The sequence below is a fragment of the Podarcis erhardii genome (assembly GCF_964252035.2).
Source record: "Podarcis erhardii genome assembly, chromosome: 8".
Lineage (NCBI taxonomy): Eukaryota > Metazoa > Chordata > Lepidosauria > Squamata > Lacertidae > Podarcis > Podarcis erhardii.
This window is the reverse complement of record NC_138499.1, coordinates 85,331,868-85,359,445: the sequence shown is the minus strand read 5'-3', so window position 1 is coordinate 85,359,445 and position 27,578 is coordinate 85,331,868. Positions and strand designations below refer to the sequence as shown.

Here is a 27,578-nt window from a genome sequence, read left to right as displayed (position 1 = left end):
TCACGCTAGCCACGTGACCCGGAAGTGTCTGCGGACAGCGCTGGCCCCCGGCCTCTAGAGTGAGATGAGCGCACAACCCTAGAGTCGGACACGACTGGCCCGTACGGGCAGGGGTACCTTTACCTTTACCTAACAAGGTTTGTAAGTAGGTGACATCAATGGGGCCTTTCATCTGGCCTTGCAACACCATTAAAGAGGCATGGGTTTTTCGTCTTCTATAATTCATATTTATTTAGTTTTTTAAACTTTGTAAAAAAAATTTTGCCAGTGGTTCAGTTTTTCTTGCTGGTTTTTCTGCCTGCTCTCTTTCTGTATCTGTGAGCTAGTCTTCTGCATCATTCTGTTTAGGATGAGAAAGAAGACTGGAAGCCACATTTCAATTCCAGCTAGTTCTGGTTGGCCAGAGGTTTCTTGTGCGTTTTTAAATTTCCATTAATTAAATGCCCAGCGCACGCAATTGCAAACGCTTTGCAACAACTGTGAATGGGAAAACAACGCCCAAGAAACCTCTGGGCTAAGAAAGAGTGTGCTATGAGCTCTCTGCCGCCCTGTCCGTTGGTGATAACGCGATGTACCGCTTGCAATATTGCAGGATCGACGCTCCGCTGCAGCCCAAGCTGCACGTTCACTCGACTCTGACGCGCATGCGCAAGCCGAAAGCCGGCAAATGAACCCGGAAACTAAACGGGCGTCGTGCGAGTTTAAAATATTATGTCCTCTTTCTCCCCCCGTCCCTCCTTTCCCCTTTTCTGCGCATGCGCATCACGTCTCCCCCAACGCAGCGTGGCGTCCGCGGCTGAGGGAGGCTGGGCGTCGGCTCCGCTTCGGGTGGAGGCCTTGCGTGGGGCGGGCGCGATGGGCCGCAGGCAGCGCCACAGGCGGCAGCCGCAGCCGAATACCCGAGAGAAGGGCCCTGGGGTGAGTCAGGGCCTCGGCCTGGCTGAGGCCTCGTTGCACGCGTGTCTCGCCCTACGCGTGTTTCTCTCCACACGTGTCTCATTGTGCCCGTGTCTCGCTCCACACGTGTCTCTCCCCACGCGTGTCTCGCTCTACACGGGTCTCGCCCTACACGTGTCTCATTGTGCCCGTGTCTCGCTCCCCACGTGTCTCTCCCCACGCGTGTCGCGCTCTCCACGTTTCTCGCCCTACACGGGTCTCATTGTGCCCGTGTCTCGCTCCACACGTGTCTCTCCCCGCGCGTGTCTCGCTCTCCACGTGTCTCGCCCTACACGGGTCTCATTGTGCCCGTGTCTCGCTCCACACCTGTCTCTCTTCACGCGTGTCTCGCTCTCCACGTGTCTCGCCCTACACGGGTCTCATTGTGCCCGTGTCTCGCTCCACACCTGTCTCTCTTCACGCGTGTCTCACTCTCCATGTGTCTCGCCCTCCACGTGTCTCTCTCCACGCGTGTCTCGCTCTCCACGTGTCTCGCCCTACACGGGTCTCATTGTGCCCGTGTCTCGCTCCACACATGTCTCTCTTCACGCGTGTCTCGCTCTCCACGTGTCTCGCCCTCCACGTGTCTCTCTTCACGCGTGTCTCGCTCTCCACGTGTCTCGCCCTACACGGGTCTCATTGTGCCCGTGTCTCGCTCCACACGTGTCTCTCTTCACGCGTGTCTCGCTCTCCACGTGTCTCGCCCTACACGGGTCTCATTGTGCCCGTGTCTCGCTCCACACATGTCTCTCTTCACGCGTGTCTCGCTCTCCACGTGTCTCGCCCTCCACGTGTCTCTCTCCACGCGTGTCTCGCTCTCCACGTGTCTCGCCCTACACGGGTCTCATTGTGCCCGTGTCTCGCTCCACACGTGTCTCTCTTCACGCGTGTCGCGCTCTCCACGTGTCTCGCCCTACACGGGTATCATTGTGCCCGTGTCTCGCTCAACACGTGTCTCTCTTCACGCGTGTCTCGCTCTCCACGTGTCTCGCCCTACACGGGTCTCATTGTGCCCGTGTCTCGCTCCACACGTGTCTCTCTCCACGCGTGTCTCGCTCTCCACGGGTCTCGCCCTACACGGGTCTCATTGTGCCCGTGTCTCGCTCCACACGTGTCTCTCTCCACGCGTGTCTCGCTCTCCACGGGTCTCGCCCTACACGGGTCTCATTGTGCCCGTGTCTCTCTCCACGCGTGTCTCTCTCCACGCGTGTCTCGCTCTACACGTGCCTCGCTCTACACGTGTCTCTCCCCACGCGTGTCTCGCTCTCCACGTGTCTCGCCCTACACGGGTCTCATTGTGCCCGTGTCTCGCTCTACACGTGTCTCTCTCCACGCGTGCCTCGCTCTACACGTGCCTCGCTCTACACGTGTCTCATTGTGCCCGTGTCTCGCTCTACACATTGCTCCTTGTACACGTGTTTCGTTGTACACGTGTCTCCTACGCATGCCTTTTGCCGGCGGGTGGGGGGGGGTAGGGCAGGGTTCCTGTGACAGAATGTCTTCTTGCACGTCGGGATGGGCTTGGGGCTTATTGATTTATTGAATCAGTTCATTTATTTGGCATAAGATCTCAGGACAGTTCACAGAATGAAATAGAAAGTCAAAAACTTAGTAAAACAGCAGAACAATAACCCTCCCTTCCCACAGACACATTAAAAAAACTGTAGAATATTAATCAGCCCAAGACCTGGTTGGAGAGGAATATTTTCTCCTGATGCCTAAAAATATATAATGAAGATGCCAGGCGGAGCCACCACAGAGAAATCTCATTCTCAATTTTCATGTTGCCATTCTCCTCCAGAGCATACATGGAGGAGGCTCATGAAGAAGGAATGGTACTTATTGGAAATGGAAGGCGTTAGCGCATGTGGGGTGGGTAAAGAAGGGCTGTCCTCCTTAATGTGCTAGATTTTTGTGTGCAGGGAGTTCTATTGTATTATTATTACTATTATTGTTGTTATTTATTAAATTTGCATTCTACCCTTCATCCAAAGAACTCAGGGTAGTTCACAATGCACAATAAAACCACAAAGCCCATTCACATACTCTGTTGGCGTATATATGTCTGCACCTGCAATTCTGAAGACACCAAATAAGGGATTTGCTGACTCTTTCTAACTTTTCACACCCACTCACTTTCAGTGCTGGCCTGAAAGCTGCTACCCGGAGATTGTGAAGGAGAATGAGCTTTTCGAGCACTACTATGGCAAGCAAGGCATCGTGCCACATGGGGAGTGGGAGAGCTTCATGGCGGCCCTGCGGGAGCCACTGCCTGCCACACTCCGCATTACAGGGTACAAGAGGTGAGCAAAATTTGGTCGCTGGTGCATAGAGAATGGGGTGGGTCCTAATTTTACATGTTTTCTAAAATTTGGTTAAAGGTAAAGGGACCCCTGACCATTAGGTCCAGTCGTGGTTATGTGTGCATAAAATTTCTTTTCTATCCAATGATCTTAAAAGTGATGAAAGCAGCCTTCTCATAGTGTGGTCCCTGCAGCTATTATCCCCGTACAGTGGTACCTCGGGTTAAGTACTTAATTCGTTCCGGAGGTCTGTTCTTAACCTGAAACTGTTCTTAACCTGAAGCACCACTTTAGCTAATGGGGCCTCCTGCTGCTGCCGTGCCGCCGGAGCACGATTTCTGTTCTCATCCTGAAGCAAAGTTCTTAACCCGAGGTAATATTTCTGGGTTAGCGGAGTCTGTAACCTGGAGTGTATGTAACCTGGAGCGTATGTAACCTGAGGTACCACTGAATTCTAAAGTGGAGGGAAGAGTCAAGGTGAACGAGTTCCTAACCTAGTGAGTTACTCATAGTGAGTTCATTGTCAAGATTTCAAACCAGGAACTTTCTGAATTACATAGTTCGCACTGCAGTCTTAATCCTTCGTGAGGAGGGCAGGGAGCAGCACTTGATGCCGCAGAACAGCTAGCATTGCATGCACAGCCCTGACATTTATGCCATGAGGCTGGTGCAGTGAAGAGTCCCAGATTGGGCCTGCTGCAATCATGTGACAGCAGAATGCCCCATCCCTGAGAGACCCAATTTCTGGGGTTTCCACTTGTGGGGATGCTGCTATCTGTAGCTTCCACCTCCTGTTTTGGGTTTCACATCAGAGTGTTCCCCCCCCCCCCCGGTGTGCCTTCTCCATCAGGGAACTTCAGCAGAGTCTTCCATACGGACCTCAGCACAGTGGATTAGAAGCTGGGATTGCTCTGCTTGTCTCTTAGTCAGTGCTCCTTTTATGTATGGGGGGGGCCAGGGGGAATTTCCCCAATTTCCCCTTTGAGAGGAAACGTGCTCCCTTCCAATAAGCATGTATATAAGTTTGAAAGATTTGAAGTGGAGAATGCAACTGACATAAGTTTTCTTAATAAAGAAGGAAGCCCTGTGGTAAGGGAGGACTGTGTTCCTGGTTCCTTCACCATTGAAGCTTCTTATGAAATTAAACACAATTATTTTTTGCCCACTGATAAATTTCTACAACAACGGTGTGCAAAATCTTAAAAGTTGCGGTTAGCTGATGGAAATGGAACGTAAGAGCCCTGCTGAATCAAACCAAAGCCTGTGGTGTATGCATTTATTTTTTGTTGTTGTGTTATTACAGGGATAAAGTCCACATTGGACTACAAATCTCTTGGCCATTATGCTGTGCTGGCTGGGAGCAAAGGGAGTTGGACCCCTACATCTCAAAAGCCATAGACTTTATATCCTTGCACTGTTGGTGCTTGCCAAAAGCAAGTATTTTGTACTTCTTCAAAAATCTGCAGAACTTGTTTCACCGGGCAGTTTTCTGAAGTAATGCCAAACTACCTGTGTAACTTGTATTATCCAGGGTATGGGCAGGCTATGCTAAAAATGTGTGTTGCTTAATATGACAGGCTTGTTCATTAAAGAGCTCACACAAGCAGCCCAGAACAGAGGCTGAATTAATCCGGCCCAAGGCCTCTCTGGATAATCATATGCCACATCAGGGTTAAACATTAGAAATGAATATCAACTAAAAAGTGTGAATTCCACCTTTTTAACATACAATAAAATGAATAGTTAGGCAAAAGAAAACCAGCTCATTTCCCCCAATCATACCATTAAACAAATTGATCCAATTAAATTTCCAGCCCCAATTGTAGAGCAACAAGCACAGCTTAATCTAACAACAGTTAAAAATGCACACCATTAATAATAATAATAATAATAATAATAATAATAATAATAATAATAATTATTTATTATTTGTACCCCGCCCATCTGCCTGGGTTTCCCCAGCGGCTTCCAACAAAGATGAAAAATACACTAAATGTCACATATTAAAAATTTCCCTGAACAGGGCTGCCTTCAGATGTCTTCTGAATGTCAGGTAGTTGTTTATCGCTTTGACATCTCGTGGGAGGGCGTTCCATAGGGCGGGCGCCACTACCGAGAAGGCCCTCTGCCTGGTTCCCTGTAACTTGGCCTCTCGCAGTGAGGGAACCGCCAGAAGGCCCTCGGTGCTGGACCTCAGTGTCCGGGCAGAACGATGGGGGAGGAGACGCTCCTTCAGATATACTGGACCGAGGCCGTTTAGGGCTTTAAAGGTCAGCACCAACACTTTGAATTGTGCTCGGAAACGTACTGGGAGCCAATGTAGGTCTTTCAAGACCGGTGTTATATGGTCTTGGCAGCCGCTCCCAGTCACCAGTCTAGCTGCCGCATTCTGGATTAGTTGTAGTTTCCGGGTCACCTTCAAAGGTAGCCCCACATAGAGCGCATTGCAGTAGTCCAAGCGGGAGATAACCAGAGCATGCACCACTCTGGCGAGACAGTCTGCAGGCAGATAGGGTCTCAGCCTACGTACCAGATGGAGCTGGTAGACAGCTGCCCTGGATACAGATTTGACCTGTGCCTCCATGGACAGCTGTGAGTCCAAAATGACTCCCAGGCTGCGCACCTGGTCCATTCAGTTCCACTCAAGCACACTTGTACATGATCGACACAACTTGCATCGAACACAGAGATTCTAATTTAATATTAGATCAAATTTAATATTCTGGCACACTCTTAATTCCTTTCTCCAAATACTAAAAGTATTTCCTTAATGCAATTGTTCATCCTTAGTCAACAACACTGACATGTCCCTATCATGAGACCCAGGCAAACCTGGACAAATACAGACATGCAAGGAACAATACAACCTCTGATAAAAGATTCATGCCACTTTTCCTTTTATCTCACCTGAGGGGTGGGAAAGATCTAATAGCAGGCTCTCAGCTTGGGGGGGGGGGTTTGTATAGAGCCCACTTTTCTAACAGATCTGACAATAACACTTATCTACCCCCCCTTTATAAGAATTAAACAGCTTATAAAATACTTCATAAAGTACTATTATTCATCTTGCTTCTTATAAACAGTGGCACAGAAGCTACTTCATGGAGAGGACAATTGATTAGTTACTATTTGGTTTTCTCTATTCTGGCTGTAAAAGAGACTCAAGACTTCTGTGGGAATATGGAGAAAGCCTTGTTATATTATGTGATGTCCCTTGCAGTTGGTAAAGGTAAAGGGACCCCTGACCGTGAGGTCCAGTCGCAGATGACTCTGGGGTTGCGGCACTCATCTCACTTTACTGGCCAAGGGAGCCGGTGTACAGCTTCCGGGTCATGTGGCCAGCATGACTAAGCCACTTCTGGTGAACCAGAGCAGCGCACGGAAACGCCGTTTACCTTCCCGCTGGAGCGGTACCTATTTATCTACTTGCACCTCGTGCTTTCGAACTGCTAGGTTGGCGGTACCTCGTAGTAAATTGACGTACTGATTACCGTATTTTTCGCCACATAGGACGCACCGGCCCATAGGACGCACCAAGTTTTTTTGGGGGGAAATAAAGGAAAAAAAATTTATTCCCCCCCCCCCCAGGCGCTTGTGGGGCCGGCAGCGGGGAGAAGCGCTCTTCTCCCCGCCGCCCGCCTTCAGACCAGGTCCGGGGACAGTGGGAAGACGCGCTGCGCCTCCCAGCTGTCCCCGGAGCTTGCGGGGCTGGCAGCGGGGAGAAGCGCTCTTCTCCCTGCCGCCCACCTGCAGACCAGGTCTGGGGACAACGGGAAGACGTGCTGCGCCTCCCAGCTGTCCCCGGAGCTTGCGGTTTTTTTTTTGGGGGGGGGGAAATGAATAAAAAAAATTTATCCCCCCCCCCAGCCGCGGCTGCCGCCCCAAGCCTTGCGCACACCTGCCCGAAGCACGGGGCACCCTCCAGAGGGCTCCACGTGCTTCAGGCTGCAGGCTGCCGCCCCAAGCCTCGCGCGCCCGGCGGGACCTCCCACCGGGCGCGCAAGGCTTGTGGACACTCGCCCGAAGCACAGGGAGCCCTCCGGAGGGCTCCGCGTGCTTCAGGCTGCAGGCTGCCGCCCCAAGCCTCGCGCGCCCGGCAGGACCTCCCACCGGGCGCGCAAGGCTTGTGGACACTCGCCGGGGCTGCAGGCTGCTGCCCGCAAGCCTTGTGAGCCCGCAGGAACTCCCGCCGAGCTTGCAAGGCTTGCGGATAGCTTCCTGAAGCCTGGAGAGCGAGAGGGGTTGGTGCGCACCGATGCCTCTCGCTCTCCAGGCTTCAGCGAAAGCCTGCATTCGCCCCATAGGACGCACACACATTTCCCCTTCATTTTTGGAGGGGAAAAAGTGTGTCCTATGGGGCGAAAAATACGGTAAATTTCGAACAGCCTCTAGAGTGCTTGGTCATGTAAAATGTACTTTTCAAGAAAATGAGTCCATTCCAAAAATCCTGTAACTATGGTAGTAGTTAGAATTAGGTTTTTATTGAGATTTTAAAAAGTAGTTACAGTGAAATAATAGGTTGTACTGTTTTCTTTACGGTTCTAATGTTGTTTTTCATTTTGTAGCCATGCTAAAGAAATTCTCCATTGTTTGAAGAATAAATATTTCAAGGAATTAGAAAACCAGGTGGTAGACGGTCAGAAAATTGAAATGCCTCAGCCATTAAGCTGGTAAGACTACCTGTAGGATGGCCATTAAAATATTTAGCATATTCCTGCCTTTGCTGTGTAATTGTCTACACTGACTTGGAAGGTATTATTAGCCATTTCTCCCCTGCTATGTGGTATTCTCAACTTATTAGTTGCAGTGTGATCTTTTTAAAGATGATTCTAAATAAATACAGTTTGGACCCATAAATACATGCATGAAATACCATTGAGAAGTGGCTGCAGGGGGAGGGGAATGGGTGAAAATAGCCTCTCCGCTTCTAACAGTGTGAACATCTGGTGAATTGGAGTCTGTTCTACGTACAAGAGGAGCCCTTCATTTGCAGATGGGCTTCTCAGGATCCAAGTTGGGATGGTGGAGGATTTTGGTTCACTCCACAGTTAGCAGCAAACCTCCCTGGCCAACATCCAATGGATCGTGCTTGGATCTTAATGTAGACAGGAGATCAGATTGCTTGCCTATGAACCTTTCTAAGAATGATTTGCTCCAGCTTATGTTTTTCTTTTTGCAGTGTGGTCTAAGAAAGCACAGGACATTTTTCTAGAAAACACAGTGCTTTCTATATTAATCAAATTTGACTAAAAAGCTCCTGGAAGTAACGGTATGGTATGTCACCCATTCCAGAGTAAAGGTACAGTGGTGCCTCGCAAGACGAAATTAATCCGTTCCGCGAGTCTCTTCGTTTTGCGGTTTTTTCGTCTTGCGAAGCACGGCTATTAGCGGCTTAGCGGCTATTAACGGCTTAGCGGCTATTAACGGCTTAGCGGCGTTAAGAAAAAGGAAACAAACTCGCAAGCAAGCCCTTAGGGAAATTCGTCTTGCAGAACGACTCAAAAAACGGAAAACTCATTCGTCTTGTGCGTTTTTCGTCTTGCGCGGCATTCGTCTTGCGGGGCACCACTGTACAAAGAGTGATAGATACCCTCACGTACCTAGTGGGGGGCAGCCATTCCCCCCCCCCCGCCTATTGCAGTATCAGATCTAGGAGTTGTTTTCAAAAAGAAAAAAGTCAGGAAATCCCTTGGGCCACCTCATAACTGCTTTATAACTTTTTGAAACCTTTAAAAGGTGTGGATGTGTTTTTAGCACTTTGCCTAAGAAAATCCAAACAGACATTTGACAGAATTTGTCCACTAGTCTGCTTGTGGACACAAATTGGAACAAGACCGTTCTGTCCATCCCTAGTTCTAAGTCTCTATCTTTAAATAGCTGGGTAAGTGCAAATGCTTTGAAAGAGTGTGCAGACCATAAATATTGCTTCTAGGACTAAAATATACATACTAAAAGATAAAGTAGCTAAAACACATATATCAGGGCTTGAGAATATCCTGCCTTTGTTCCCTTTTAAAGTCCATTGCTGACATCAATGTGTTTTTGTGTGTAGCATGCTTAATTTACCTAATTGAGTAACCTTAATATGTCTAGTATTATCCAGTTTCTACATGCTTCATACACAAATTAAATTTGTGCAAATACAGTGGTACCCCGCAAGACGAATGCCTTGGAAGACGAAAAACTCGCTAGACGAAGGAGTTTTTCGTTTTCTTAGCCGCTTCGCAAGACGCATTTCCCTATGGGCTTGCTTCGCAAAACGAAGCTTGCCCCACAAGCTCCGGAGATAGCGGGGAAGCGCAGCACGTCTTCCCCGCTGTCCCCGGACCTCTTTTGAAGCAAGGGGCGGCGGGGAGAAGCGATTCTCCCCGCTGCCCCTTCCCTTGCTTTAAAACAGAATCTGTGCTTCGCAAGACGAAAAACTCGCAAGAAGAAAAAACTTGCGGAATGAATTAATTTCGTCTTGCGAGGCACCACTGTATAGTTAAAAATGCAATTGCATAAACCTGTTAGACTGGTTTATATGTATTCTTTTATAATAAGTTAGCGTAATCATACTTAGTATGGACCAAATTTCTCAATCCATTCAGATGTTGTAGGAGATACTTTCCCCCCAATTTTTAGCTATTCTAATCTTAGCAGCAGTTAGTAGGTTGAACATTATTTCTTAATCATCTTCAAAAATTACATATTTTAGATAACCAAGCAGAAATATTTTAGGTTCCAAAGGTATATGATATCCTAACATATCAGAGATATGAACAGATTTCCAGAATGGGTAATTTTGTAGTGTTTTGGAATAGGTTCAGTGATAATGTCCATGTTGTCAACCTGCTGCAATACTGCTTCTTTATGTTCTATAGTTTATTTTGTTTATCAAAAAAATAACATTTATATATATATAAATGGAATGGCATGTTCCATTATTTCATTTCAAATATGCCGGTGATAGTTCTTATAAAAACTATATTTCATTAGGTATCCAGAAGAATTGGCGTGGCATACAAACCTAAGCAGAAAGGTCCTGCGAAAATCCCCACAACTAGAAAAATTCCATCATTTTCTTGTTAGTGAAACAGAATGTGTAAGTATGTTCCTAAGTTGCTGTTGTTTTAATTCATTTTGTGTCTTACTGTGACCTTTTGCATCAAAGAATTGTTACTCCCTGTCTTGCCATTGACATGTCCCTTGGGGAACTAGAGATTGCTGTGTCACAGTGAATACAGTGGTGCCTTGCAAGACAAAATTAATCCGTTCCGTGAGGCTCTTCGTATAGGGTTTTTTCGTCTTGCGAAGCAAGCCCATTGACAGCTTAGCGGATTAGCGCTATTAGCGGTTTAGCGGCTTTTAGCGGATCCGCTGATAAGCGGCTTAGGGCTTAGGAAAAGGGGGAAAAGGGAAAAACCCCCGCAGGAACTCGCAAGACATTTTCATCTTGCGAAGCAAGCCCATAGGGAAATTCGTTTTGCGAAGCGCCTCCAAAATGGAAAACCCTTTCGTCTAGCGGGTTTTCCGTCTTGCGAGGCGTTCGTCTTGCGGGGCACCACTGTAGTAAGTTGCACATGAACGTGACTTCTGACAATATGTTAATGAAATTCTCCCATTAATAGTTTATTAGGAACAAAATCAGATAAGCTTAGAATAATAAAACTTACGTTAGGGTTTCATATATACATTTTCTGCATCTAAAATATTCAAAACATGAAATTGGAGTTGCCACTGATTACAAATTTTTATTTTATTTTTCTAGGGGAACATTAGTCGTCAAGAAGCTGTCAGTATGATTCCTCCCCTGCTCCTTGATGTCCAGTCTCATCATAAGGTAGGCCTTGCATTGCTAGTGGATCTTGAAGCCTTGTTAAAAGTAGCTGACACAGTACATTTAATATCCTTTTCTTTGTATTATAAATTTATATTACAGATTCACCCTGGGGAGTAGCTTTGTTGAAACCTGGCTTCAGGGTATCAATAAGACACATTTCTGTTGCTTAAAAGGGGCAGTTGGTCACTCAGTTGCGCATCAGGGCAGTGGCCAGTTGCACGAGTGACTTAATTGTTTTATCCTTTTATTGCTTCATTCTTTTTCAATTGCATACATTCAGAATGAAAGGGATTATGAAGTTAGCTGGAAAGGTATTTCAACACATACTTGAATTAATGCATTCCTTATTGATGTACTTCTGTTCTGTTGCTACGGACTGGTCTTAATTAGATCTCCCAGTTTTAACTGGAATGTTTGTAGTATTATGGAGGGCTTAGAATCGTCTTACTGAAATGAAGAATTCTGTAGACTTTGCCCCAAAAGACTAAAGTAACTACTTCTCTGCATATAATTCAGCTGTGAGAGTTACTTTCCCGGGTACTGCGTGTAAAGTATACGTGAAATCGCGTACATTGGGGAACACTATCTAAAAAGCCAGAATCCACCAAACCACCATAATCGCGCCCTCCAAGCCTCCTTTCTCAAACTCCAACTATCCACAGACCTCAAAGGTCAATCCAAAGGCTTCTGGGATTGCAGTTGCAAAGGCTCCTGGGATTGCTAGCCGTTTCAACACTCTTTTTGTGCCATTTTTGCAATTTAAATAGATTTATTTAACCATTTCCCAGTGCTTTGCGGTTGCACATGAGTTGAACGTGTGTAAGTGGGGAGATGCCTATATGTAATATAATTTTTTGTACGTATATTAATGAGATCTTTTATTTGTGTTTTGTTTTGCTCTTGGTAGATTCTAGACCTGTGTGCTGCCCCAGGGTCCAAAACTGCCCAGCTTATTGAAATGCTTCACGCAGACATGAATGTTCCTTTTCCAGGTAAGTGAGACGGAGTGGTATATAGAGATCCCTGCCCCATTTTTTGTTGAGAAGCAAAATTCATTTACAGTCAAGGCTGTACCTTTCAGGGTTAGCATTGGATTATGGCCATTAGTGCCCAGTTTGCTCACATGTAATATGCAATTCAATCCAAGAAAGAGGTGGATGTTCAAGTACAGTGGTGCCCCGCAAGACGGAAAACCCGCTAGACGAAAGGGTTTTCCGTTTTGGAGGTGCTTCGTAAAACGAATTTCCTTATGGGCTTGCTTCGCAAGACGAAATGTCTTGCGAGTTCCTGCGGGTTTTTTCCCCTTTTTCCCCCTTTTCCTAAGCCGTTAAGCTGCTTATCAGCTGATCCGCTGATAAGCCGCTTATCAGCTGATCCGCTAAAAGCTGCTAAACCGCTAATAGCGCTAATCCGCTAAGCTGTCAATGGGCTTGCTTCGCAAGACGAAAAAACAGCTATACGAAGAGCCTCACGGAACGGATTAATTTCGTCTTGCGAGGCACCACTGTAATGTTTTTGAAGGTTTGCCAGAAAGATTCAGAATGGGAGAGGGCTTAATGCCACATGGTGCCAAACAGTATTGGCCCTGCATAGGATAGGGACCTGGTTCTGGAACCTCAATATGGTTGCTGTTAGCAGTTGGATCTTACCTGTGGATTCCACCATTTCACCTTCCTCAGTGGAAGCACCCCTTTGTCACACATTTTGTTAGTATCGAGGTATATGTATTTGTGTACAGTGGTGCCCCGCAAGACGAATGCCTCGCAAGACGGAAAACCCGCTAGACGAAAGGGTTTTCCGTTTTGGCGGCGCTTCGCAAAACGAATTTCCCTATGGGCTTGCTTCGCAAGACGAAAATGTCTTGCGAGTTCCTGCGGGGTTTTTTCCCCTTCCCCCCCCCTTTTCCTAAGCCCTAAGCTGCTTATCAGCTGATCCGCTAAAAGCCGCTAAACCGCTAATAGCGCTAATCCGCTAAGCTGTCAATGGGCTTGCTTCGCAAGACGAAAAAACCGCTATACGAAGAGCCTCATGGAACGGATTAATTTCGTCTTGCGAGGCACCACTGTATTATTTCTGTTACTTGGCCACACTGGAACCTTTAAGCTATCACCCAAGAAGCACCTGTTCCCTGTTGGGGTTCTTTGTCTAGATCAAAAATGGACTTCCTCTTCTTTTGTTTTTGCTAGTTGCGTTTCATCATTTTGTGTTGGCCTCTTCCTGTCCCTCTGCTTTCCCAGATCCATCCTGTTTTTGTCATCAATCCGTCTTCATCTTCTCTTCCTGTACCTGTAGTGCCACTAGTGTGTCAGACACCTTATGCGTTGACATAACTAATTTCCCATTCTTTTCTCTTATCTCTCTCACTACAGAATTCCTTCCTCCTTGCCCTGACCTCATCAGAGTTATTTTTTGTGGGCAAAGCTACTTAGTGGTTTCATAACTGATAATTTCTTAGAATGCTTTTCTTGTTTTATTAAAACCACTTAAAAACAAATCTATAACAGGCTTCTCTTTTTATATAACTTAAAATAATGCTCAAAACGTAACTTAACTATCACATCATGTGCTTATTAGATCAGACATATGTCCTACAAAATGTTAACATCCATTGAACATCTCTTGTACTTTATATTGATGGTTATTCTAAAAACATTTCTCATAAATTATGCTTTTGCTTATAACGTTTTCTTAATATTCTTTTGAGCACCTGGTCTAATAAACTGCAGAAAAAAATCATTTGCTTGCCTCCCTCCAAAATTCCACCTTTAACCTAAAGAGTTCATTTTTTTTCCCTTTAGAGGGATTTGTAATTGCAAATGATGTTGACAACAAGCGCTGCTATTTACTGGTTCATCAAGCAAAGAGGTTAAACAGCCCTTGCATCATGGTTGTGAATCATGATGCTTCCAGCATCCCTAATTTACAGATCACCACTAATGGAAAGAAGGAGGTCCTCTTTTACGATAGGATATTATGTGATGTCCCTTGCAGGTATGCTATATTTATCTTTAATGTTGCTAGTGTTGTAGTGCTTATGACTTTTAAATACTAGTGTGCCCTTTATATCACATCAAGATAAGCAGGGTGTGATGTTTTGTATAGGGAGATAGGGTTTGTATCTGAGAGACCGGAGTTCAAATCTCTTGCACTGTTAAAGCTCTGTGGGTAACCTTGGCCAAATTATTACAGTGGTACCTCGGGTTCCATACAGACTCCGCTAACCCAGAAATAGTGCTTCAGGTTAAGAACTTTGCTTCAGGATGAGAACAGAAATCGGGCTCCGGCGGCGCGGCAGCAGCAGGAGGCCCCATTAGCTAAAGTGGTGCTTCAGGTTAAGAACAGTTTCAGGTCAAGAACGGACCTCCGGAACGAATTAAGTACTTAACCCGAGGTGCCACTGTATATCCCAAGATTGCTACTAAATGTGGCAAGCAAAAGTGCTCATGCATGCCACTTTGTGCTCATTGGAAGAAGTGTGGAATACAAAATAATTCACAAGTTTCTAAAATTAAAGCATAGTAAAGTTTTCTCAGCCTTAATATTATTTTTAGTTGTGCCTTTTATCAGTGTCATGTTTGTCTTTTGCACCCTGTTCTTTTTTTCTTTGAAGTATGCATCTGCTTTGAAATAGCAAGATCTCAAAAACCGAACCAATGTCTTACTAACAACAGCTGTGCTTAAAAACAAACAAACAAACAAACAAACAAACAAACAAACAAACAAACAGGGAAAGGAGTAACTGAAAGAATAGATTACAAAAGTGTGCATCGCTTTTTGCCAAATCTAGTCTGTTGATTTTCTGGTGCTGATAGAACCTAGTGGTTGATATCATCAGTTTCACACCTTGTGCTTCAAGAGAAATTACAGCCTGACCACAATAGTTCATGCATTGGTAACCTCATGGCTGAAGGCCGAGTTCAGAGTGTTTGTATTAATATATCCATCCCTATACAGTTCAATGACGCAGGTGGCGCTGTGGGTTAAAGCCTCAGCGCCTAGGACTTGCCGATCGAAAGGTCGGCGGTTCGAATCCCTGCGGCGGGGTGCGCTCCCGCTGCTCGGTCCCAGCGCCTGCCAACCTAGCAGTTCGAAAGCACCTCCGGGTGCAAGTAGATAAATAGGGACCGCTTACCAGCGGGAAGGTAAACAGCGTTTCCGTGTGCGGCTCTGGCTCGCCAGATGCAGCTTTGTCACGCTGGCCACGTGACCTGGAAGTGTCTCCGGACAGCGCTGGCCCCTGGCCTCTTAAGTGAGATGGGCGCACAACCCCAGAGTCTGTCAAGACTGGCCCGTACGGGCAGGGGTACCTTTACCTTTACCTTTATACAGTTCAATATCAGGTTGTTTAAGAGACTGCCTGAACCCTTCTATACCCAGTAGACAGCTGCCATCTGTGGGACAGTTTCTCCAGCAAGTTCCAAAGCTCTCAGAAGCCTCCTCTATAGTAGCTCAGAGCAGAGCTTTTAAGTGTGCCTCTATTTTGTGGAATAGTATTCCTGTAAAAATACCATCAGCCCCTCTATCTGCACTTTCCAGAAACAACTGAAGACATATTTGCTCCAATAAACTTTCCTAGGTAGATAAATGTTCTTTACCACGACCACCCACTTGTTACTGTTTTAGTTTAGTTTTGATTTAGTTTTAGTTAGTTGTTTTTCTGGTTTTTTCTGTTTATAATTACTATATTTTTCGCTCTATAAGATGCACCGGACCACAAGACGCACCTAGTTTTTGGTGGAGGAAAACAAGAAAAAAAATATATTCTGAATCTCAGAAGCCAGAACAGCAAGAGGGATCGCTGCGCAGTGAAAGCAGCAATCCCTCTTGCTGTTCTGGCTTCTGGGATAGCTGCGCAGCCTGCATTCGTTCCATAAGACGCACACACATTTCCCCCTTTTAGGAGGGAAAAAGTGAGTCTTATAGAGCAAAAAATATGGTACCTTATGTGTAAATTGCCTTGAGACAGTGTTTTAGAAAGCGATTAATAAATAAGAATAGTCAATGATTTCTGATTTTCAAAACACACGAGGTGTGTTACTGACTCAGAATGTAGCTTACTGGTTTCATTGGAATTCATGTGTGAATGTCTCTTGCAGTGGAGATGGTACCATGAGAAAAAACATTGATGTGTGGAAAAAGTGGACTACTCAAAACAGCTTGCATCTACATGGGTAAGAAACAATTTTATTTCTAATATCACATCCTTTTTGAACTTCAGTGGAATAAAAATAAGATTACAAGTAATAACTTTGCATTTCCCCAAAATATATTAATTTCCTTGTATTTTAATCTCCCCACCCTCCAAGGTATTTGAAGCTAGTTTACTGTAAAGATAAAAATTGGTTCACACACATCGCAAGCATATAGGTTTTATTCCTAGTGGGGCACAGGAGCAAACTCTTTGCTTGAAATGCCTAGATGTCAGGGCCCTTACTTAGTGAGGGTTTTATCATAATGATGTAATAACTATGGTATGCAAAACAGAGGCCAGTGACTAAATAATTCAGAATAACTTGGTGTGAATGAGTAAGATAAATGTATAAACCCAGAGGTAGTATTCAACTAAGTTTTCCTCAGAGTAGACCTAACTTAGTCATGCCTGTCAATTTCAGTGGGTCTACTCTGGGTAAGGGACCCAGGTGGCGCTGTGGGTTAAACCACAGAGCCTAGGACTTGCCGATCAGAAGGTTGGCAGTTTGGATCCCCACAACGGGGTGAGTTCCCGTTGCTTGGTCCCTGCTCCTGCCAACCTAGCAGTTTGAAAGCACATCAAAGTGCAAGTAGGTACCGCTCCAGCGGGAAGGTAAACGGCGTTTCTGTGCGCTGCTCTGGTTCGCCAGAAGCGGCTTAGTCATGCTGGCCACATGACCCGGAAGCTGTACGCCGGCTCCCTTGGCCAGTAAAGTGAGATGAGCGCCGCAACCCCAGAGTCGGCCACGACTGGACCTAATAGTCAGGGGTCCCTTTACCTTTACTCGGGGTAAAAATTGGTTGAATACCACTAAAATATATAAAAGCAAGCTGTTTTTCCTTCAACTTTGTTTTCAAAGTTTGATATTTGACAACTGATTTTGTAAATGTTGCAAAATGGAGAAAAGAATAACAGATGTGAGAACAATATAAACTCATTAACAAATACTGCGCCATTGGTAATACTTTAGATGCTTTAATCTGGACACATTCCAGATTCATAGTCTTACATTCCCCCATTTATATTCTCTGCTGCTTTCCCAACCAAACCCTTGACACTAAGAAGGCAGCTTTGGCCAACCAGGCATTAATTCTTCCGGGGCTGATCATACATTTTAGAATATAGCATACTGACTTACGTATGTCCATACCAGTTATAAAAAAGGATTGTAGAGAGTAATGGTCTTGCAGTCTGCTCCTTTGTTGTTTATCTGGGTTAGCACATTTGCACCTTTGCATGGCATTTCAGATTGTAGTTCAGTGTGTTCAGTACATTTCCAAGAATAGCTTGTAAGAAAGGGATTGGTCAGCACTTATCTATTGACTAATCAGATATTCCAAGAATGCCAGCGTGTTGACGTGTGAGGAGGATTGACCATGTTCCCATTTGCAGGAAAAAACAACATGTCTTGTGGCATCTTAATGGCTAAACAAATACAGAGTAAATAATAATAATAGGTATACTGTCACGCTATGGTCAAGGAGTAAAAGGTAAAGGTACCCCTGCCCGTGCGGGCCAGTCTTGCCAGACTCTAGGGTTGTGCGCTCATCTCACTCTATAGGCCGGGAGCCAGCGCTGTCCGCAGACACTTCCGGGTCACGTGGCCAGCGTGACAAGCTGCATCTGGTGAGCCAGCGCAGCACACGGAACGCCGTTTACCTTCCCGCTGGTAAGCGGTCCCTATTTATCTACTTGCACCCGGGGGTGCTTTCAAACTGCTAGGTTGACAGGCGCTGGGACCGAGCGACGGGAGCGCACCCTGCCGCGGGGATTCAAACCGCCGACCTTTCGATTGGCAAGTCCTAGGCGCTGAGGTTTTACCCACAGCGCCACCTGCGTCCCTATGGTCAAGGAGTCTCAGGCTCAAATCCTCACTCAGCAACAAAACACATTAGCTGAAAGGTCAGTTAGTTGAAGGGAACAGTAAAAAAGGTTATAAAGCTAAATAATTAACAGTTTAAAAAACTGTGCCATTGTTTCACAATAAGAGCTGTAATTACGATTTTATTTTTAGGATACAGATCAGACATGTACATTGTTACTTTTGTTTTCACAGTGTTAATGTTTTTAAAAACACTTTACCATTAGTTAACTGGCTATTTGGGCAAACTGTTTTTGACTGTCAAATATCCAACACCAGCACCAGTTCAGGTTGCCTCCTTAGTTTTTCTACACAAATGTTGCATCTTAGTTGAGTCCTTATTCCATACACTCAAAAGACTTGATAAATGGTGTATTCTACATACATATAAATGGCTTTGTATATGATACAGCAATTGACTGACTTGTTGAATGGGTGGGAACAATTGAGCTCTTTCAGTGTGACAAAACATGTTGAAAGCAATGTTTGGATTATTTAGCTGTCAAAGTCAACTTGAAATCTCAGGACCAACTGTCTTGGGAAAGGATGATGAGATGCTAACCCGTTCGTGAATTTGCAGATTGCAGTTAAGGATTGCAACCCGTGGAGTTGAGCAGCTGGCAGAAGGAGGTAGGATGGTGTACTCTACCTGCTCATTGAATCCTGTTGAAAATGAAGCTGTCATTGCCTCTCTGCTGGAAAAAAGTGAAGGTGTGTGTATCTCTTGGTTGTATAGTGAGAACAGACAATAATAGTGGAATCAAGTGTTAAACTATACTCAATTGGTATAAACTGTACTCAGTTTGGGTTGAAGGAGGCATCTGGTAGTGGCAGTTGGCTACCCCCACTACCCAAGAAGGCAGGGAGTATGTGCCCAGTGTCACAGAATCATAGAATTGTAGAGTTGGAAGGGACCCAGAGGGTCATCTAGTCCAACCCCCTGCAATGCAGGAATCTCAACTAGAGCATCCCTGACAGATGGCCACCCAACCTCTGCTTAAAAACTTCCAAGGAAGGAGAGTCCACCATTTCCCCAGGGAGTCTGTGCCACTGTTGGAACAGCTCTTATCGTCTGAAAGTTTTTCCTCCTGTTTAGTTGGAATCTCCTTTCTTGTTACTGGTTCAGGTCCTAACCTCTGAAGCTGGAGAAGAAGAACTTGCTCCATGTGACAGTCCTTTAGATATTTGAAGATAGCTGTCATATCTCCTCTCAGTCTGCTGTTTTCCAGGCTGAACATACCCAACTCCCTCAAACATTCCTCATAAGGCCAGGTTTCCAGACTTTTGATCATCTGCACACCTTCCAGCTTGTCCATATCCTCCTTAAATTGTGGCGCCCAGAACTGGACACAGTACTCCAGGTGTGGTTTGGCCAAGGCAGAATGGAATGTTACTATTACGTCCCTTGATCAGGATCCTGTACTTCATGAAGCGGAGTCTAATGAAGTGTGCAGTTTGAATGCAAACCTGCAGTTCTCACATGCAACTCTGACATCCCTTTTAAGGTTCTTCTGCTTGTGAACCTGATTGCATTCCAGAATTTGGCACCCTAAGTTTGGTCCTTCCCATTCAAGGCCTTTTTACACAGTGTCCTCTTTCCTGCTCACACCTGCCTCTTTCTTGCTGGATGCTTCACCCCCTGACAGTCCTGGATTGCTCCAGGACACCCAACTCAGGGCATTCTGGGGGTTGATCACATCTGGGTTCCTCTGAGTCAGCTTGGCTCGGGCCTCAGCCAAATCTGGTGCACACGTCTAGTGACTATATTTGTGCTGTACATTCAGCAAATGCATTCTACAATTTGGTATAATATGACTCACTTGGGTACAATCCTAATCCCACTCACATGGGAGTATGCCCCATTGAAATTAATAGGGCTTGCTTCAGAGTAGACCTGGTTAGAATTGTTGTGTTCGTCTCCATGCACCTCCACGCTCTCTCTTATGCTTCATTTATTGGCTGAAATGAATAGGTAATGTTTCTTACAGCAATCCTGTGGAGATAATGTGGGCAGAGTTAGAGAAATGCAATTGCCAACCTTCATTGTTTGCAGATCATAAAAAGAATTGTGTCGCTTCAAAACATGTTGTTTTTCTTGGCTTGGGATAGTTTCTCAGAGTTGGCACTGCGTAACTTTCCTAGCTATTTCTTATTTACAGTAATCTTGTTTGTTCAAAGGTGCCTTAGAACTTGCTGACGTCTCTTCTGAATTGCCTGGTCTGAAAAGGATGCCTGGGGTTACACAGTGGAAGGTATTTTTTTAATAGAAATGTGTATTGTAATAGAATCCAAATCAAACTTTAAGAGAGAAAAGCATTCTGTTAGTTCTAAAGTCAAATGAGTAGTCATGTGTTTATGGGTACAGTGGTACCTCATCGAGCGCCCGTTCCGTTGAACGTCCGTGGCAAACCCAGAAGTACCGGAACGGGTTACTTCCGGGTTTGCCACTCACGCATGTGCAGAAGCACAAACTGCTCCATGCGCGTGCGCAGACGCGGTGCTTTGTCCAGCGCCCTTTTCAGATGGCGACCAGGGCTCCGGAATGGATTGCAGTTGCATAACGAGGTACTACTGTATATGAAGCTGCGTTGCGCCAGATCAGACCATTTGACCATTATCTATCCTGACTAGCAGTAGCTTTTCAAGATCTGAAACAGCGCTATTTCCCAGTCATACTATTTGAGATGCTTTTTAATTGGAGGTCTCAGATGCTTGGATCTTTCTATGTGCAAAGAATGTCCTCAATCACTGAACTACAGTGGTACCTCGGTTTACAAAATCCGTTCCGGAAGTCCGTTCTTAAACCAAAGCCATTCTTAAACCAAGGTACGCTTTCCCTAATAAGGCGTCCCACCGTCGGTGCCCTTCCACTGTTTGGCTTCCATTCGTAGACCAAGGTAAAGTTCGCTAACCGGAACACAACTTCTGGTTTTGCTGAGTTCTTATACCTAATAGTTCGTAAACAGGGCTGTTCTTAAACCGAGGTACCACTGTATTTCTTCTTTCCGTAAGTCAGACCTACGCAGCTTTTGACCTATGTGAAACTCTCCAGGGTTTCAATAAACTTCTCTATGTCTGAAAGAATAGGGGCCCTAAAGATATACAGTGGTACCTCAGGTTAAGTACTTACCGTATTTTTTGCTCTATAACACGCACCTGACCATAACACGCACATCGTTTTTAGAGGAGGAAAACAAGGGAAAAAACATTCTGAATGAAACAGTGGATGTATCATTTTTGGGCTTCATGCTGTGGCCACAGACATGTGATCTGATGGTGAATTTGGGGTGACCCAATGCAAAAATCCTGAGAATTCCTGTGGATCCATGCTTTGTAACCACGTTTTTGCACCATTGCAGCCCCAGGCAACAGTGGGTGCGTGATTTTTTTGTTGCAGGCTGTAGCCATGGACATGCTATGTGATCGGATGGTGAATTTGGGGTGACCCAGTGCAAAGATCCTGAGAATCCCTGTGGATCCATGCTTTGTAACCACATTTTTGCACCATTGCAGCCCCAGGCAACAGTGGGTGCGTGATTTTTTTGGTGCAGGCTGTAGCCATGGACATGCTATGTGATCTGATGGTGAATTTGGGGTGACCCAATGCAAAGATCCTGAGAATCCCTGTGGATCCATGCTTTGTAACCACATTTTTGCACCATTGCAGCCCCAGGCAACAGTGGGTGCGTGATTTTTTTGGTGCAGGCTGTAGCCATGGACATGCTATGTGATCTGATGGTGAATTTGGGGTGACCCAATGCAAAGATCCTGAGGATCCATGTGGATCTATGCTTTGTAACCACATTTTAAGTGGGGAGCGAAGGAAAAACAAAGAAGGGACATGAGAGGGGTGTGCAGAGAAGCAGCTGGCTAAGAATGCAGGAGAGGGATTTAACGGGAGGGAGGAAAGAAAGGCAAAAGTTTCCCCCCACCCAAGCCAGCCATCTCTCTCTCTTTCTCTCCCTCCCTCCCTCCCTCCCTCCCCCCTCCCTCCCTCCCCCTCTCCCCCTCTCTCTCTCCCTCCCCCCTCTCTCTCCCTCCCCCTCCCCCCTCTCTCTCCCTTCCCCCCTCTCTCTCCCTCTCCCCCAGCAGCACAGAGAGGAATTCCCCTCTGCTTGCCTGGAGGGGAGGGGCTTTCCCTGCTCTTTGTTCCGTTTGAGCAAACACAGCAACGAAACAGAGGAGGGTGGGCAGTAAGACCCTGAGGCAGAATGCAGGAAAGCAGCCACTTCCTCTTTTCAGGTTTCGCTTCTCCGTGCAGCGCCGCGATTTGATTTTTGCCTGATTTTTCGGCTCCAGGGACCACACATTCGCTCTATAACACGCACAGACGCTCTATAACACCCCCTTCCTTTTTAGGAGAAAAAATCTGCGTGTTATAGAGGGAAAAATACGGTAATTTGTTCCGGAGGTCCATACTTAACCTGAAACTGTTCTTAACCTGAAGCACCACTTTAGCTAATGGGACCTCCTGCTGCTGCCGCGCCACTGGAGCCCAATTTCTGTTCTCATCCTGAAGCAAAGTTCTTAACCTGAAACACTATTTCTGGGTTAGCGGAGTCTGTAAGTAACCTGAAGCGTATGTAACCTGAGGTACCACTGAATGTCCTCTGTCTCCTAGCACAGATTCTTGGGCTTGTCTTCTAATCCTGTGTTGAGTAGGAAATGAACATATGCTGAATCAAAAGAGCACTACTTTTTTGTAGCAGTTTGTTCTTCCCTGTCAGGAGAAAGCCCTTACCATTTTTATGGCACTTCTGGCTTCTAAGAAGTTAATTTTCACTTACCCAGACAGTAACCTCCAGTCTCTTGAGGAAAAGAGAGAAGGATACCTGAAACTGAGAACTCTCCTAATCTGGTGCAGAGATGAGAAATGCTGGGTTTGGGGCAAGATTATGTTGTTCAAATACATTACATAGGGGTGTGTTCGAAGACAAACATAATATGAAAATATACATTGGTGGACACAGCACTTCAACTTTCTGGATTGTTTAATGTTTGTTGTTTGCTTGGACAATTTGCATTGAAATGAAACTATAAGCAGTTTACAGCATAGGTTAAAAACATTTAATTAGCAAATAGAGAAAAATAACAGAGATTTTTTGCATTCTATAAACCACAATTAACAACCAAAGAGTATCCTCTTTGGCATGAAAATGAACATTACAAATAAAATTCAGCTACAAAAATGCAAAGTATGTTCATAGTAAACAAATAAACAGATTAACTTTTGAACATATTGTAAACATCAGGAAGTAAAATATTACAAATGAAAATCAACTAGCAAGTATAAATTTCACCTTTTAAAATAGCATGATGAACAACAAAGCAAAAGAAAATCTACTCACTCTTCTGTAGCACCATGCATGAATCAGTCATACCAGGCATAGGCAAACTCCGGCCCTCCAGATTTTTGGACTACAATTCCCGTCATCCCTGACCACTGGTCCTGTTAGCTAGGGATGATGGGAATTGTAGTCCCAAACATCTGGAGGGCCGGCGTTTGCCTAAACCTGAGTCATACCATTAAATCCACTGCCCCCTATATAGCAGTAAGCACAATGGCTAAGAATAAAGACCATTCAGTTCCACTCAAGCCCAAAACTTACTATTCTGATACACCCTCAAATCATATTGTCGACATTCTACAAGTGTTACATCCTTTATCAACAACCCCTTTGCATGACGACTTCGTGAGACCCAAGTACTAACATACAAGCCGGCAACAATACAACAGTACACTCCGTAGATAAAACATTCATACAGGCACTACCCCGTGACTGTTTCTTGGAGGGAGCAGAATCTATCCCCAGGAGCAGGCAGGGGGTACCCTGGGGCAGGGGGTATAAAATCACATTCTCCAGCTTTCTAGCAGATTCATCTATTTCACCTAGTGGGCTGAGTCTTAAAACCTTAATAAAATCTGAAATTGCTATTTAACAGTCTCCTCTTGTAATCTGCTGACTTGTCATTGGCAAACTTGAGGCCGCCCTCACTGTTAATTGGTACACTTTCCCACCTAGGTAATGACGAAAGATGGCCAATGGTTTGAAGACTGGAGTGAAGTGCCTTCGAACAGGCAAACCCAGATCCGGCCCACCATGTTCCCCTTAAAAGATGAAGAAAAACTTAAAGCGTTACATTTGGAGCGCTGGTGGGTATTCTTGCAGCTGATTGTTTCCGCGCTCAGCATACTCTTGCAGTTCCTAGTTGATTGTAATGAGGAGATGTTTATTTCGGGGTCGTTTGTTGGTGGTCTCAGAACTGTAGACTGTGTTTTAGTTCAGATTCATCTAAATATCAGGTTGCATCCAACTAAGTCATGCTCAGAGTAGAGCCATTGAAATTGGCGGACTTATTAATTGAGTTCAGTTGTGAAGTATGTGCTCAGACAGCTGTAAGCACTTTTTATTTTTAAAACAGGATGTGTGCATTGGGGATGACTTCTTAAGCGGCAATGCAGAAAGCCAGATCAACTTTCTTAAATCAAAAAAAGCTGTTGTTATTATTTGTTACTACATTTATATCATCCTTTTCTGTCGCTGAGCTCAAGCTAATTAAAAATTATTCTTCATAATCATTTGGATATTTGCTTTTATGATACGTTCCTTAACCTAAAGCAGTCAAATACTGTGAAAATGTCACTGTTCTGAATTCTTTATTCAATATGTGACAGTTCAGAAAAAAAATGATGGTAGAAAAACAGTTCATTTAGATTTCATTTGGCTTGATTTAAAAAAAAAATACACCAAAAAGTATAAACTTCCTTGTTCATAAACTGGACCTCAGTTTCCTTCTTTAGGTGGTGCATAGTGGTACAAAATCTGTGTCTTTATCTAGTTTCAGAATTCTGCCACATCATCAGAATACTGGAGGTTTCTTTGTAGCTGTATTAATTAAAAAATCTCCGATGCCATGGAATAAGCGTCAGCCCAAGGTAATGTTTGCTCTAGTTGGGACGGTTTTGCAACATGCTGTGAAAGAGAGGCTAGGATCCCAAGATCCCCAGGACATGTTTGGTGGCTCATGGAGCAACCCCTCTCACTCACCCCAGGCCACAAAGGGGAACTCTTTTTGAGAATGGATGTCAAGGGGAATTTTCAAGTGCAGTTGGTGAATTTTAAAAAACAACTCATTGAGCAGTCCAAATCTATGAACATCCTCAAAGAAATTCATTGAGACCTGGGCACTATGCTGGTTTGGGATATCTATTCAGGGTCTGCATTTGACTAAAGTGTAGCCTAGGGGTGGGGAATCCTTTTCAGCCGATGAGAAACAATTCTTCATGGACAGCCTTCTGTTGGTCAGCCGTGTCAGAGGCAAAAGAGGGCATAGAAATGTGTGTGACTCTTAGATTTGTATAGTAGACTGCCTTCTGGCCACGCATGTCAGAGGTTTCTACACATATCTCTTATTCCAGGCCCATGTTCCAGCCAGGTGCAAGCCACAAGGGAGTGTTTAGAGCAGGGCCAATGAGGGGCAAGCCTGATGAGAACCCCAAGAACAAGAGGCAGGTTTTCCCGTGTAGGGCTGCTTTCTCCATAATGACGGAGTTATTATGGAGTTATCTATGCTAGATGCCTCAAAGTATCAGGAAACCTTATGTCCGTGGGCCAAAGGCCTCTTCTTCTTGGGGTTCTCTTCAGGCTCGCCCCTCATTGGCCCTGCTCTAAACACCACCAAAGAGATGTGATACTAGTGATAATTTCACTAACTAGCCAATTATGCAGCCATAACATAAATACAACTCCAGATGCATATGGCTGCATAATTGGCTAGTTAGTGAAATTGAGGCATGAAAATATGTACAAATGGAAGGTAACATGGCACCTTATGGTACCTGGTTTTCTCGTGTAGGGCTGCTTTCTCCATAATAACGGAGTTATTATGGAGTTATCTATGCTAGATGTCTCAAAGTATCACATCTCTTTGGTGTTCTGGAAAAGGCTGGGTCTACAAAGCCCTTTTAGTTGAGCACTTGATCTCAAAATGGCATAATAAGTACTAGCTGTCCTGGCTTCTGTTTTGAAGTTGGTCCTGTGACACTTATGGACAAGGAACAGGTCTTTCATTGAAACCCAGTTCTGACAAGTTTCTCAGATAGTTGTAGAAATAACTGTGAAATCATTGTATAAGAAAGTAGACATGCAAAGATGCAGTGTTGAAGATGTGCATAATAATGCAATACATAATAATGTATTTTGGGTGGGCTGTATACTAGTGGCACAATCCAGCCAGAACTAATCAATTCTTAAGGCCCATTTATTTCAAGAGTGCCCTAGGTGTTAAGCTGAAAAAATATTTAAATCTTCTGTACTCAGGATAGCGTGGAAACATCGTTAAAGTATCCTTTGCCATTTTATAATGTGCATTCATGCAAATTCTGTTGATTTTGCAGTACACTTACATTCATTGATAGTTCACAGTTTTTCATTTTGCTGTATTTATTACAGTTCCTGTGAAGTTACACAGTTAGAGAATGCAGTGTGGAATGTAAAAAACACAGTAGGAATAGGAGCAAAATGCACAGGATAGGAAAAAGGAATAATATTCTATCTCATGGTTTTTGTTGCCTTTGCCCAATTTTTTTTTGGGGAGGGGGGCTACCTCCCTTTTTTGTTTTATTTATTACTGGCCCTCTTTAACTTACATATAAGAGGATACAAATGGATAATTTAGAATTTTCTTATTAATGCCCTCTAATAACATTTCTGGGAGCTCAGCACCAGCAGCTTGAGTAAGAGGCTGCTAAGAAACACTTTAGGAACAGAATGCACAGTGCTCGTGTCTTACTTTTTATTTAATAGGGATTACATCTTGTAAGGCCAGTAAAATTATGACAATTTACATAAGACATATACATGCAGACACATGTAGCTCAAAGCACATCTGTAATTCTGTAAGACTAAAAAAAACACACAGCACAGCTAAAAAAAAAAAGAAGAAGAAAGAACAGAAATAGTTACCAAAGATGGAAGTGAAGTTTATCAGTGTAACTTGGTGTCCCACTCAACAGGGAGGCGGATTTGTTGTTGCTATCAAATAGAATAAAACAAAAAGTTGTACATGGTTTGTAACTCTGAATTTCAGTGCATTATGGAAAGCATAATTCCCCCGCTACTGCACTTTGGGTCTTGAATAGATATGATTTAAACAGTGGTAAGGGGAAGTGCTGTATGTTGTAACATTTGAGACCTTTTTTTTATGTGTCAAGACCTGTTCCTTCTGTTTTGGAATAGCTGCAGCACCGGCTGCCAGAGAAGACAATCAGCACAGTGTCTGCCGCTGCAGAGCAGGGTTCTTTAGAAACTGCTGAAGACCATGTGGCCGTAGAAGCAAAGGATGAAGACTCCTTTGTAACTGAGACTACTGAAAACAAGAAGGATGGAGTGTGTGGGTAAGAAACTAAAATGAAGCTTGCCATTTGTCTGTATTGGTGCTTTTGCTGGTTCTCCCAGCATGTAG

The 27,578-nt window shown here is 44.8% G+C and overlaps 1 protein-coding gene across 2 annotated transcripts in view; it reads left to right on the top strand.

Annotated features, from left to right (window-relative positions):
- The first annotated feature begins 680 nt into the window (after positions 1–680).
- NSUN2 (NOP2/Sun RNA methyltransferase 2) overlaps positions 681–27,578 on the top strand; it is a 35,937-nt gene continuing 9,039 nt past the window's right edge. Inside the window, exons 1-13 of one of the 2 annotated variants that reach the window (XM_081872674.1) lie at positions 681–918; positions 3,079–3,239; positions 7,805–7,909; positions 10,218–10,323; positions 10,990–11,061; positions 11,969–12,053; positions 13,860–14,052; positions 16,158–16,232; positions 18,694–18,824; positions 20,292–20,365; positions 24,137–24,267; positions 24,954–25,050; positions 27,353–27,510. In XM_081872674.1, the coding sequence (XP_081728800.1) occupies positions 712–918; positions 3,079–3,239; positions 7,805–7,909; positions 10,218–10,323; positions 10,990–11,061; positions 11,969–12,053; positions 13,860–14,052; positions 16,158–16,232; positions 18,694–18,824; positions 20,292–20,365; positions 24,137–24,267; positions 24,954–25,050; positions 27,353–27,510 (1,595 nt within the window). In that variant the 5' untranslated portion in view covers positions 681–711. The remainder of the gene's footprint in view (positions 919–3,078; positions 3,240–7,804; positions 7,910–10,217; positions 10,324–10,989; positions 11,062–11,968; positions 12,054–13,859; positions 14,053–16,157; positions 16,233–18,693; positions 18,825–20,291; positions 20,366–24,136; positions 24,268–24,953; positions 25,051–27,352; positions 27,511–27,578) is intronic. The other variant, XM_081872673.1, reaches the window with a different exon arrangement.